The following is a 13,470-nucleotide window of genomic DNA, read 5'->3' as shown; positions in this document are numbered from 1 at the left end:
TCCTGATGATGACGTCATCCACATCAATCAAAACAGCAGGAAAATGCAGCTGTTCCAATGCTGGAATCAACTCCAAACAGGTCGTCAACAGCCTCCACAAGTTGAAGTAGCAGGGCAGCAAATGGCCAGCCTACTGGACAGCAAATGGAGCTGTTTGGGGGGTGGCAGCTGGAAGCTGATGGTTGTGGGGATGTGCCAGCACTTGAGCCAACCAACTATCTAGGGTGGCACCTAGGCACTCTTAGGTGGTGCCTGGACACTTCTGGGGCATTTAATATTTGAGTTTGGGAATGTAATTAATGAGCTGAAAAAGGGGATTAGAGTTAATTAACCTTTTGTAACTTAGCAGACTCCATGTCAGAAACGATAAAGGCTCTCTCTTTTTTGGTCTTCGATTTGTATGTGGATGATTTGCTGCTCACTTGTCCAAATGAGGGTGCAATTTCATCCTTCAAAGCTAATTTACACTTTGCTTTTGAGATGTCAGATTTGGGATTGTTGCAATACTACTCGAATATTCAGTATACATTGCAGCAAGATGGCATTATTATGCAACAATGAAACAAATTGAGGCTGTTGGGCACGTTCTTTATGTCTACCAGACTAGGTCCGATGTGCTGTTTGCAATATCACAAAGAACAATACAAAGCTTAAAAATCTAATCATCATCCCTACAACTAATCTTCAATCAAAGTCTCAAACAACCCTTCAATCAAAGTCTCAAAACGTGCATCTAACAAATAATCTTGATAAAAGGAAAATATCATAACCATTAATCAATCCTCAAAAAGATAAAAACTTTGAAAAACAAACTCTTAAAGGATGTAAGAAGTTTCTTTTGCCCATTGCAAATCTTCAAAACGTCAAACATAAGAATTCAATAATCTCAATTATGTATCTCCTAGATTCAAAGCATTGGCGAGCTATGAAGCGGATCTTTCCCTACTTGAAGAGGACATAGGATTATGCTTTATTCTATTAATGTGGTGGTGATCCACAGCTACATGCTTTTTGTGAATTTGACTAGGTAGGTTATTATGACACTAGATGTGCACTAGCTAGTTTTGTTTTTGTCTTGGTACTTCATGTATATCATGGCTAAGCAAAAAGCAGCCTACAATGGCCAGTCTACTTGCAAAGCACACTGCAACCTTCACAGCTACAATTGCGTGTGCATGGCCCATTTTAGCTCTTACTGACTTGGGTGTTGATTAGTCATCCTAGCCAGTATCCACACGAAAGACAAAGTGCTTTGGGAGTTGCGAAGAATCTAGTGAATCCATGCTTGCACAAATCACACGAGGTACATTACCATCATGTATGGGAGAGACTCTTCGCAGGTTAGATCAGCTTGGTATGTGCCTATAGAGGATAACTTGGCAGATCTATTCACAAAGGCTCATCATGTATGGGAGAGACTCTTAGCAGGTTAGATCAGCTTGGTATGTGCCTACAGAGGATAACTTGGCAGATCTATTCACAAAGGCTCTAACTCATAAGATGTTTGAAGCTTCCCACAAAGCTTTAAACATCTTACCCTTCCCACCATGATCTTCCATCTTGTACTTATTCAATCATCACTCTTAGTGGGAATCCATAGCATATGCATGGCAGTGATACGTGAATATTTATGTAAGTACCACCCACTTTTACTCCCTCCTTAAGAGATTTTTTCCCTCAGGATAGTATATACCTTACCTTTGTCCATTTTTGGGGTTGTGTACTTATCTCTTGTATCTTCTCTTTGATTATTGTGATAGTAGAGTTGTGAGCTTCTTCTCGCTCCTTCATTGCTTCTCCATCATTGGTTGCATTCTTGCTCCTCTTGCCATTGTTCCCAATAGACACATCTCTGTTTCCTTAAATAACTAGAGAAAGGATTAGAATTTCATGCCCCAATAAAATTCCATAGCATGGTATGATTTGGCAGTGCTGAATTTTCCTTGGATTGGTTTTTAAGTGGATATGGTTTCCAGCTACTCCTGTACATGTGTTGTCATCTTTTCACCTCATCTTTAATTTTTCCTCTAACGTCTTACAAAGGCAGACTGAAAAGAACAGTTTTTTCTCTTATAATAATTACGTAGTTAAAGCTCTCAAGTGGATTGATAGGAGAGTCATACCAACACATTTATTTGAATCAAGTTATAATAGTGATTTTGGTGACAGCAGAATGTCTGATATGAAAGTTAGTTTCTTGCTTACAGAAATTGTTGGAAAGGTACGGGTGAGTGATCGAAATATGGATATTTTGAATCAATTCCACCATGTATTTTGGATGGGTGATTTGAATTACAGACTTGATTTTGGGACTGCAGAAACGAAGGAGTTAACTCCAGAGTAATTTTCTTGATTTAAAGCAACCAGATATTAATTTTTTTAAAGAAAATGTAGTGTTGTCTTGAGCATTCTTACATGCTTTCACTCAATTTGCTGAAATAAATGCTTATTGAGCAGGGCATATTCTTGGAAGGCAGTTGTGGAACAGATTCAAGAGAACCGTTATCAGAGCTTGCTTCAATATGATGAGGTGGAAAAAACATGCAGATAAAAAATAAGTTTCACGTGATATCTGATCTGACAACAGCTTCAAAAGAGCTGTTATTGGAGCTTTGCATCAATGTGATCAGGTGGAAATAATGTGAAGATAAAACTCAAAGTCACAACTCTCAATGAATATCTTATGTTTTCTTGCAGCTCCATAAAGAACAAGCAGCAGGGAAGGTTCTTTTCAAGTTTAAAGAGGGAGAAATAACATTCCCACCAACATTCAAAGTAAGGCTTGATATATCCACACATTTAATTTTCATGCTGGGCTTTCAATATCAGAATGCTGGCACTTTTATCATCAATGAGGTGAACTAATATTTCAGTGAACTTTAAATGGCAAGATGAAGAGAAATCATGAAGACATGTACGATCAAAAGCGAAGGCCAGCATGGTGTGATAGAATCCTTTGGTCATCACTTCCTGGGTGCAATATAGAGTTGAATTCTTATACATCGGTCCCCAAGATTTCAACCAGGTGCAGTGCAAAGAAACATTTGGTGCTTTTATAAAGCCACTTGAAAGAACGTTGTAGGATAGGGACCTCTTACCTATGGCAAGATACCCTTCTTGATGACAGTGGCCACAAACCTGTGACAGCAACATTCAGACTGACTGCATATGCCCTTCCTGATGACAGTGATCATAAACCTGTAGCAGCAACATTCACACTGACTGCGTATGCTCTACCATGCAACTCCTTGGACTACGTAGATGAGGATGACAAAAGATGGCATATCAGAGTAAGAAAATCTAATATAGGGGCAGTACTACTCATTATGCAATCATCCTAAGTAGAGTTTTCCGGAATGCTTTGTAGCTGAGTATGTCTCACTTGTTGCAACACCTCTATATTACTGTTAATTCGGTATGCTCACTTTTGTCATATTTTGTTGGTGTTGGATCAGTTCACATCTTTACGAGCCAAAAATTTGCATGCTTCAGATATGAGTGGATACTCTGATCCGTAAGTTCTCACTGTTCTCATCTTATTTCTAGCTGTCAAACATAGAGTACATGAAGCTTGCAAACTCCTTGCATTTTGCTGGTAAATGTCATGTTGTGGCTTCATCACCATCCTGAGGCTCCTCACACATGCAGAAGTAAACATGAGAAGCTTACTGCAACTATGAACTTTGGCAAGTGGCTTATTGTTGTGTGTGTTGAAGCAACAAGCTTGCAAAGGTTTAGAACAGGTTTTCATCATTGATCTAGTCCTCTATCCACCATCCCCTTTACCTTTCCTTCTCTCTCTCTCTCCCAGGTGACTGCTGGTATAATCAGCACATTAATGATTGAAAATGCATTTTGTACAGGCTTCTCTCGAGTCCTTGATCCATTATTATTTTGTGAACCCAAAGTGGCTGTAGAATGTTTTGCCCCAAACATGGTTTATTCTGCTAACAAACCAACAGCTGTCAGCTCTCATTTTGTGAGAGAAACGACAGATAGGAAAACCACAGCTGAAGCTAGACAACTCCCAATGATATCATCCACTATTTGAGCCATGACTATACAGCCTAGAGCTGCCGTTGGCTGAATATGTGTGAATATCTCCGTTGCATTCAAACAAACTTTGAGAACCCTGACATATCTCTGAGGCTCACAGATGAGCTAGTAGAGGATGTTACCATTGTGCGACTGTTATGGTTTGGTCTAGGCTAAATATAGCCACAAGGCATTATATGTAATTCCACTCACCAAATAGACCCTATTAGTACTCCTTGTCTACTCTAGCATATCATTTTATTACAAAACCACTCTTGATTTTTTCTTGTGCCAGATACGTTTCGTTCATTGGCCCGAACTTGTTTCAGGAAGTTCACACCAAAGTGAAATTCCAAACTCTGCAACCGGTCTGGCATCCATTGAAGGTGAGGGATATTTATTCTGATCTTAAGTTCTCACGCGAAGAGGTTGTATGCAAGGCCATGACAGAGTGTTCACTTGCAGGATCTTCCAACAATAGTCTTGAACACATTTGCAATACAACGTTTAGAAAGGGAATACATCATGATTCGTGTTGTGGACTATGATTACACGTCGACAGATGACACACTTGGTGAGTTGATGATTATATAATTTCTCATGTGTGTATAACAGTAGTTCTTTTTTCCAGGAGTATTAAACATCTGAAGGATTTATGATTACACAATCTTTTATGTGGGTGTAGAACACTCTATCCAACTGCTCATTATACATTCGTTTGTCTCCATATACAAAAACCTTTTTCCTCTTCCTGTTTGTGCAGGATATGGCGTGATCCCATTAGGAGGTGCAGTGGCTGCTTTCAAAAGAAAAGAGAATGCAGATTTCACCGTGGAGCTGTCGCATCATGGCTGCCCGGCTGGGACATTGGAGGGACAAATGAAGCTTACATGGGAGAGAAATGTGGCAAAGAGACGGTTCCAATTCACCAGAGAACTGGTGGAGAGAACCCTAAGTATGCGGCAGAGCCTGAAACGCAGAATGGTATCCAACCGCATGTTCTAGAGAAGCCCCGTAAGTCTTCAACTTTACTCTCACATCCAATTTAATCACACAGTATTCAACCTTGCAATTATCTCATGAAACTCTTATTGCACTGCTGAAATCTCTGCACATCCCTGACCTGATGCAATGTTTGAGAGGATCAGCTCTCTATGGTTGCCTTCTAATTCTATATACATATTGTACCACCACCATGCAAGCTCATAACCAGAATGAGCCACAGTAGGAATCCTGTACGACTACCTCACATACCAGTTTTCCTAGCTTATGTCTGTGTACACCTGCAACCTCACATGAGCTTGCCCTCACTACAAAAGAGGAATTTGACAGTTTCCTGACACAATCAATCTGCAAACACCTCATCAAGGCCCTCCCTGATGATGGCATGCCACTGAGTAAAAACTGTCATGTTAATGGGAAGATTTGGTATTTCAACTTCCATTGGAGCACCCTTCTGATATCCAAAACCATTAGGGCAGAGATTTTATTTCTTTGTACTGGGGTAGCCCCAACACCATTCTAGAGTTCCTAGATGACTTGTTACTATATGCTTGGCAAAGCCTATGTAACCGGCGTGTAATTAACAAGGGCAATTAACTCGAGCTCATGGGCGTGCGTGAGCATCGCACTTGTACATGCTGACAAGTTTTAGTGTTGAAGGATGTTGGGTTTGGAGGTGCAATTGTATCCAATTGCTCTCAATATGAAATTAAATCAATTATAGACTAGCTCTCAATACATTCATTTCAATTCCATTGAATACCTATCGATATAAAACAAGTTGCATCTAAAACCTGATCAACATACTCTCATTTGATTATTATATCCAATATCAATCTTTTGAGATCATCAAGTGATTAACTTACCTATCGAAACATTATTTTATGCTACATGATCTTTTTTTACAACTTCACAAGTATTTATTAGTCACAAATTAGCTAACTAGCAATGCATATAGAAGTTAAACTAATTACATTAATACAAAAGTTAAACTAATTGCATTAAATGACTGTTGACCTCTAATTAGTTATTAGAATATTTTCAACACAACTTGATTATGTTTATGGAATAGCTTCCATTAGAACTAGCAATTAGTAATATTAACATTTAATCAATTAAGAACCATTGCATGCTTATTGGTAAATTCTTGTTTGCTCTTATATGTTTGGAAGACAATGTTCTCTAAACTTTCTTTGAATTACAAAATATGCAATTGTTATATTTTTTAAATGGTGCTATGATTGTTAACGATTTCAAGAATCGACAAATGCTTTCATTGAAATTTTTGGAAATAAAAATGAGATCTCTCTCTCTCAATACTTGCACTGCCTCTCTCCTTGTTTCCCCACACACACACACACACACACACACACACACACTCTCTCTCTCTCTCTCTCTCTCTCTCTCTCTGTGTCACCCACTTGCCCCCCCCCCCCCCCAAACCCCAAAAATAGCTTTATCTATTAGCAAGCTCCTATTAGAGCAAGAAATAACACAAAAGTCTAGAGCCATAGAGATAAAGAACCAAAAGAAAGCATAAAAGCAACAAAGAGAAAAAAGTGAGGATTGTGCAATGGTAGAAATTTAAGACCCACCACCTCAAATAGGAGGCTTGTAATTGAGAAAATAAAAGTTTACTCTCTTTCTCACTTTTAAGTTCAACCAGTAAAAGGCAACATAAGGCATGCAAGCAAACATGACCACAAAACTATATACTTGAGTATTAACCTTGAAATTTTACCCTTGGAATGCACCTTCCACTAAGCATTAGCTTTTGAACAATACTAACAAGCGACAACATAACTTTGCAATTTTCTTAAATAATTAAGGTGCTCACGTGCTATCAATACCGATGAGGTAGATGAGAGCTTTGTCCAAGAAGAGAGCTTGATTTTCAAATATGTTTTTGGAAACAACACGCCAAAATAGATTTTAGATCTCAAACATCTAAGAATCATCATAATGGTTGTTGCATGTCAAGTGGAATACAATGTAGAAGGATATGGTTGCCATGTTTAACTTAGAGTAACTAGCCTAAGAGTCACACATGCAAGTGTAGAGAGCATGTGTATCAAGCAAAACTTTGAAGTATTTGGTAAAGTAAAAATAGTACCATGTTTTAAGGGTATTGTGTGATGTCTTATGGAGCAAATAGCCATATTATCATCCATGGATTGCTTTCAATCACCTTCATTGTAGTAAGTTTGATTGACTCATGTATGGGAGGTTTTGAGCCATGCCATAAACCGTAAAGGCATCCCATTGGTCCACTTGGTTAGCTCATAACTATATTTTTTCATGGGGTTGTATATAATATTTAGTAGTTTGTGTATTTAGCTTGTGCATGTCATAAATATGTTCTTTTGAGTTTGGCTAGACCTTTTATTTGCAACAAAAGAGGTGGATCAACCAAGTATGGAACTTTCACCTTTCATGGATACATCACAAGTATATCAATGCAATAGCTTTCTTTGGTCTAGTAAATAAAGAAAACTCATGAAGTGCTTTCATTTGTTGTTGCCTACTTTGTGTTGATGTGGTGTAATGTGTAATGTGTTCAAATGTTTTAAAGCATAGAATCTAAGTTGGGTATTGATTAGCATTTTGAGACTTATACCATGTAGTTACCAGGAAGATTAAGAGGGCTGACACAATTCATGATGCAGATTTACTAAGTATGATAGAACCTAGCTATATGGCATCTATCCTTATACTATGCAACACTAAACCTTAATAAGTTGGATAAAACTTATGATCCTTTGACTTTACATTAAGATAGGTACATGTTTGCAAGAATTCACTAACAATCTAGTGATGGTCACGTCACAATAACATCCAACCACCAAGTGATTGGGAGGTGCCATAATTTTACAAGCCATGGATTGCATACTTGCTAGTTGCATTTTAATCACTCCCCAAAAGAATTGAAAGGGAGGAGAGCTGCCTAGATAGTAGATTCAACCTTCAATGAGAGGATCTCATAAATAAAAAAAAATTATGTGAAAAATATGAACTTTTTAAGATAATATAGACCTCTTATATTTGAGAAAATGATTGCTCATGTGGGGAATGGCTCTCTGAGTAGGTGATTGGAGTTGCTTCACATCAACTATAATAAGGGTGATCTAACCCAACCTTGCCTCTACCCTTACCTTCCCATTCTCACACTTCTAAATCCCATAAAGCAACTAAAAAATGGGATTCACTCTACGTAATGGCCATGGAGATTATTGGATTCTCAAGGAATGACAATGAATTTTCTCATGGTATTCCTACATTCTTAAGGCACATCCATTCTCTTATTACCATCACTTTAATCTTTGTTGTGTAAAATGTATCATGCTTTGCTACATCGTGGAGGTATTAAGGTACATTGAGAATACCCTAGGCTATGAGAATAGAGCCTACATCACATGATGTGGAATTAACATTCATTAAGATATGGGAAGAAAGAGAAGCGCATTAATGTCCTCACAATCTATGGGAGAATGTGCATGACACATCAATATCTTTATTACAATCAATGTTGAGTGTGCATGTAGAGTAATAACTAAAAGCATGAAAAACCACATGCTTCAAGAGTAGCCGATTATTTAGGCCTATGCAATTTCAACATCATTGTTTTGCTAATTGCCAATTTCCTCTTCTACCTACTTTTATTTTTGACAATTTCATTTGGCATTTCCTTATTTGAAAGGCTTTGTAGAATGGAAGATTGTCTTATAATTACTTGCTTGATTGTTGAAAGAACGTGAGCTATTGCACATTATTTCTCTTCCTCATTACTAGGTTTCCTCCTAAACTTCCTAGTGGACCTTTATTAAAATTAATTAAGTCCAATCAATTTTATACATTGATGTTGTTGTAAGCTTCAACATTTCTATCAAGTTCAATCAAGTGTGTTGCAATCTAGTGAGGGATTTTCATTAAGTTACTATCGCTATGACATTCCTAAAGGTTTGTTGCGATAATGGCTCATGTGCTTAAGACTTGATGTTTGGATGGTGGGATCAAGCTTAAGCTTTACCCACTCTCTAGTGTTGCCTCGGTATACTAGTGATTGGTAAACCATAAGAAGAAGAAGAAGAAAGAAAGAAAGAAAGAGAGTCATAATAACATCTATAAAGACCAAAAACAATGAGATAGTAGATTCATGGTGTATCTCACATTCAATCAACAAAAGTAACAATGAGTTAGTAGAATCATATGCATATACAAGGGCTTTTAGCTCTTCTACAATTGAGATGATCAAACATGGGGTTGTCTTGGATGGATGCCAATAGTATCTATGACAGTGAAGTGCTTCAAGAATGTCCAAAATGCTAGAATATAACATAATTATCTTGTAATTTTTGCGCTTCTTGGGATCTTTTGTTTATAAGTAAATATTATGATGTTGATGGCTCAACTGGCAAGAAACCCCTCATAAAGGGCATGTGTGCTACAAGGGGACAAGTAGGTTCCTTGCATGTGAGAAACACTTTGGTAACCAATCCATTATAATCACACAAACCAACAAATGGATTAAAAGTAATATGAAACATATCATGGAAAACATGAATGAAGATGGATTGTACATAAATGATAAGTATATTGTTTATGGATGGGAATCAATGGAATGGCTAATTACAATGGCATCACTTTAATCATTCCTTGGTGTATCGCAAGATGGATTGTGCATAAATGATAAATATCTTGTTTATGGATGGGAATCAATGGAATGACTAATTACAATGGCATCACCTTAGCGTTCCTTGTTGTGTCGCAAGAAAATCATGTTTGGATGAGAAGTAGATCACCATAATTTATCAATTGTCAAGAGACGAGGTGCTTCGACATTGGTTGGCAAATCACATTGTCACCTTATCACAATGATCTTCAATACGTGGACATGAGTGATCTTGTTTTAGGGGATTCCCTATATATTTAATAATATGAAAGTTGTTTGTGTTTAAATATCTTTGTATAATGTGTTAGAGTCTTTGAATGCCATATAGAGCCTTGTCAAGCATTGATGCATTTTTCCATTCAAAAAAATTTTTAGTTATAAAAAATGTTTGTTGCTCGATCTCTCTCTATCTCTGTTTCTCTCTTGTGTGTATTCCATTTATTAAAAAAAGAAAACGGAGAATACGTTATGTGTATCAAGAAAATGAGATTTTCGGGGAAAACCCCTCTTGAGACATCACCATGAAGTTGGTTAGGATGACAATGAACAGTTGACCATCCATCACTAACTATGATGGATACAGTTAGTTCCAAGTTTTTAAAGATGTGTTGTCCCTTTTCACGCACTTCATCATGACATTTGTCTAACATTAGGTTCTCGATACTTGGATAAGGTGGGGGAGTGAAACCTAGGCCCTTATGCACTTCAACATTACATTTGACTAACACCAGGTTCTCGATACTTGGATAAGGTGGGGGAGTGAAACCTAGGCCCTAATCTCCAATATTTTGTGGGGCCTTGTACTCCATGAGAGATCGATCGAGTAGGTAGCTTGATATCCAATGCATCCTATGATATCATTAAGGCATCACACCATCCCTCTCAAGTTACTCCACTAGTTTTGTGCAATTACTTACATAAACTACCAAAAAAAAAAAAACTAAAAATCTCCTTCCATCATTGATGTAGCATCATGTAGCAATTGACTAATGACACTCGAATTGTATCCAATTTTATCCCATGCTCTTGTCCTACACCAGCCATTGAGCATTGCCATTATAAAAAATAACAAAAGACTACAATAAGGAGCTCTCATTTCTTCTTCTTTGACTTGGATTAGCAAGGGAATCGAGATCAATTGGTTTATCTATGTGATGGATCTAACATAGCTTAATAGCTCTAGCTATTATTAGCCAAATAAAATGATAGTTTAGGTTGTAAACAATCAAAACCCATATGGAATAAATGATGAGCTACAAAACTCATAAAATTCAAAATCAAGTGTCTTATGAGATATTTACCACCTTGAAGCTTTATTGATCCAACATCAATTTTATAAAATATATATTTTCCTAGTCTTAGAACAAGGAGAAAAATATGTACTATAAATATACATGGAATGTAGTTCACTAAAAAGAAAGCATATCAAAATATACTGAGAAAAATAATTTGAGAAACTTTTCACAATATGGAATATTCCAGTGGGGTAACATGTTGAAACTTTACACAATATATCCAAGAAAACAACTAAACCACTCTAAAATTGTGTTTGAAGGCATCATAGAACATATCCATGCACCATAGAGACAAGCACCCTCAATTTGCTAGAATCATTATATTTGTCTTGTCATTGTGCCCAAAGGTGTTCTCATTAAAAAGTAGTCATGACACTCCTCAAAAAATTGATCAAAACTACTTCTAAATAAGTGACCATAAGAATCAACAACTTTCTAGCAACAAGGGCATGTGTCCAACATAAATGCAAGCACTCCAACATACCTACAATGAATTGCAAGTAAATAAGTTGTGTGCACACGTGCTAGTGTGCGTGTGCCAAGTCCGCATGCAAGCAAGAATGCATGCACATATAAGAGAAAGAAAGGGAAAAGACTAGAATATATCATTTGCTATACTGATTTTCAAAAGACTATCCAGAGTAGGGTTGTCATGGACAAAACTTATAAACCAAGCACAAATCTAAGTGATCACTATATATGTAAAGGTACTCTGTATGTAAGTTAGTTGGAAATATAATTTTAGTTTATGTGACTTTAAAAAATGTGTAGCTCACATCTATACATAGGCCTTTGAAATAACGGATTTGTTTATAGGGGCTTGAATGCATGATGGGGGTAGTTTCTTAATGATGGTTGCCCCAAGAGCACAAAGTAGCTAAAAAGAAAAAGGTCTCAAAAGAGTGTTTAAGTGTGTCAACTTGAAAATTTCAACTTAGTAATGGTTAGCTTTATGACATTGAGTATGTTTGCAAAATACCATGTGACAAAAAATGTGTTCAAAAGTGCCAAATATCAGTCAGCTCACTTGTGCAAGTTGATATATTGCATCGTACTACTTTTTTAATTAAGGTGCAAAAGTCTTTTGGTCAAAAGCTAGCACCTTACCCTTTCAATACTTCAAGAGTGTCTCTATGCAACAAGATTTAGCTTTGAAAGCCCCCATTTGTAAGTGCATGCATGTGCACCTAAAAAGAACAATCACGAGTGTTATTGATCCAATTTTGTTCCTCACTCTACCTATTGTAGTGGACCAACTAAAGAGTGAAAGAAAGGGTTTTTGTGCATGTACCCATACCCATAAGACAAATAAATACAAAATATAATCATATTTATCATTACAAAATTCCTCAATACGCCATAAGCCTAGCAATATAGACTTAATGTAGAGGAGTGCTTTTATCTTTCCAACATCCTAAATATTAATAATATTGAATTCATGTACAAGTAAGTTTGACCCTTCATAATTGGGTGCATGTGCACCCAAAATAAACAATGCACACAAAGAAGAAATGAGTATAATCAATTTCCAATACAATAATCTCTCAAAGCAAAAAAGGCTACCACTATAGAGATTTGCAATAATGAGTAGTAAACTTGAGTTTACCTTTGAACACCTACATATCTAAAACAAGATATTTCACACATTAATTCATTGAACACATTTACCACTTACCACTACAAAGACATGGAGTTACAAGATATACCTTTAAAATCATATACTTGAATATAAGCATAAAGCTATTAATTACAATAAGCACATACATGGGAAATATTATAGTGTAGTGGAATTTCCAAAACATATAATTCTCTCTAAGGAGTAGCACAAGAGAGGGAGGTAAGGAGAATAGTGTAATCCTTCAGTTTTTGGGAAAAACTTAATTAGGGAGTTAGGGAAAGGGAAATTTTAAAAACTACAAGAATGGAGAAAATAGAGGGGAATGCTCAAAGCTTGATTCAAGATTTTCTTTAGTGTTAAGTATTCAGGAGTACTTAAGTGGCTAGAGAGCAAGAAATATGTGATACATTTGGTCTATATCCATCTAATTATTCTGATTCTTGGGATACACTAACCAATTATGGGTTCGAGGGCCATTCATACAAGCTCCTTTATCTTTCTAATAACCACTAATCTTGGGGAGGAACCTATTTCAAAAGGATCAGAGCTCTGATATGACCAATTAAGCTTTCGTCGAGGTGGGAATCTCACATATGGTTATGTATAATGACATCAGAACTAGCTATCTATCGACCATTCCACAACTACACCATGTACCTTTCTTTAGGGTAGACTTTTGTGTATTCCCTTATGATGAAAAGAAATGAGCCATTAAAAAAAGAAAAATATTAGCACGTGATGGTGTGCCTTCACTCTGAAGAAATGATGGAATCAAGAACAATATAGTAATAAAGCATTCATTTTTTGCAAGCTTCAAAAGATGTCAATCTATTCCATCAAGTATGCTACAT

The 13,470-nt window shown here is 36.7% G+C and overlaps 1 protein-coding gene across 7 annotated transcripts in view; it reads left to right on the top strand.

Moving 5' to 3' along the window:
• The window catches only part of LOC148025747 (uncharacterized), a 57,400-nt gene extending 51,569 nt beyond the window's left edge, over positions 1-5,831 (top strand). For 2 of the 7 annotated variants that reach the window (XM_087692977.1, XM_087692976.1), the window contains exons 12-20: positions 2,208-2,340; positions 2,458-2,530; positions 2,698-2,775; positions 2,892-3,025; positions 3,128-3,290; positions 3,456-3,514; positions 4,331-4,421; positions 4,501-4,609; positions 4,799-5,831. In XM_087692977.1, the coding sequence (XP_087549103.1) occupies positions 2,208-2,340; positions 2,458-2,530; positions 2,698-2,775; positions 2,892-3,025; positions 3,128-3,290; positions 3,456-3,514; positions 4,331-4,421; positions 4,501-4,609; positions 4,799-5,040 (1,082 nt within the window). In that variant the 3' untranslated portion in view covers positions 5,041-5,831. Of the gene's footprint in view, positions 1-2,207; positions 2,341-2,457; positions 2,531-2,697; positions 2,776-2,891; positions 3,026-3,127; positions 3,291-3,455; positions 3,515-4,330; positions 4,422-4,500; positions 4,610-4,798 lie in introns of those variants that run through there. The other 5 variants (XM_087692980.1, XM_087692981.1, XM_087692979.1 and 2 more) reach the window with 3 other exon arrangements.
• The last annotated feature ends 7,639 nt before the right edge of the window (positions 5,832-13,470 follow it).

The sequence above is a fragment of the Lygodium microphyllum genome, chromosome 14, assembly GCF_053477565.2.
Source record: "Lygodium microphyllum isolate KBCC chromosome 14, Lygodium_microphyllum_v1.1.10, whole genome shotgun sequence".
Taxonomy (NCBI): Eukaryota; Viridiplantae; Streptophyta; class Polypodiopsida; order Schizaeales; family Lygodiaceae; genus Lygodium; species Lygodium microphyllum.
The sequence above is the reverse complement of the archived record's forward strand: the minus strand, read 5'-3'. Positions and strand labels throughout refer to the sequence as shown.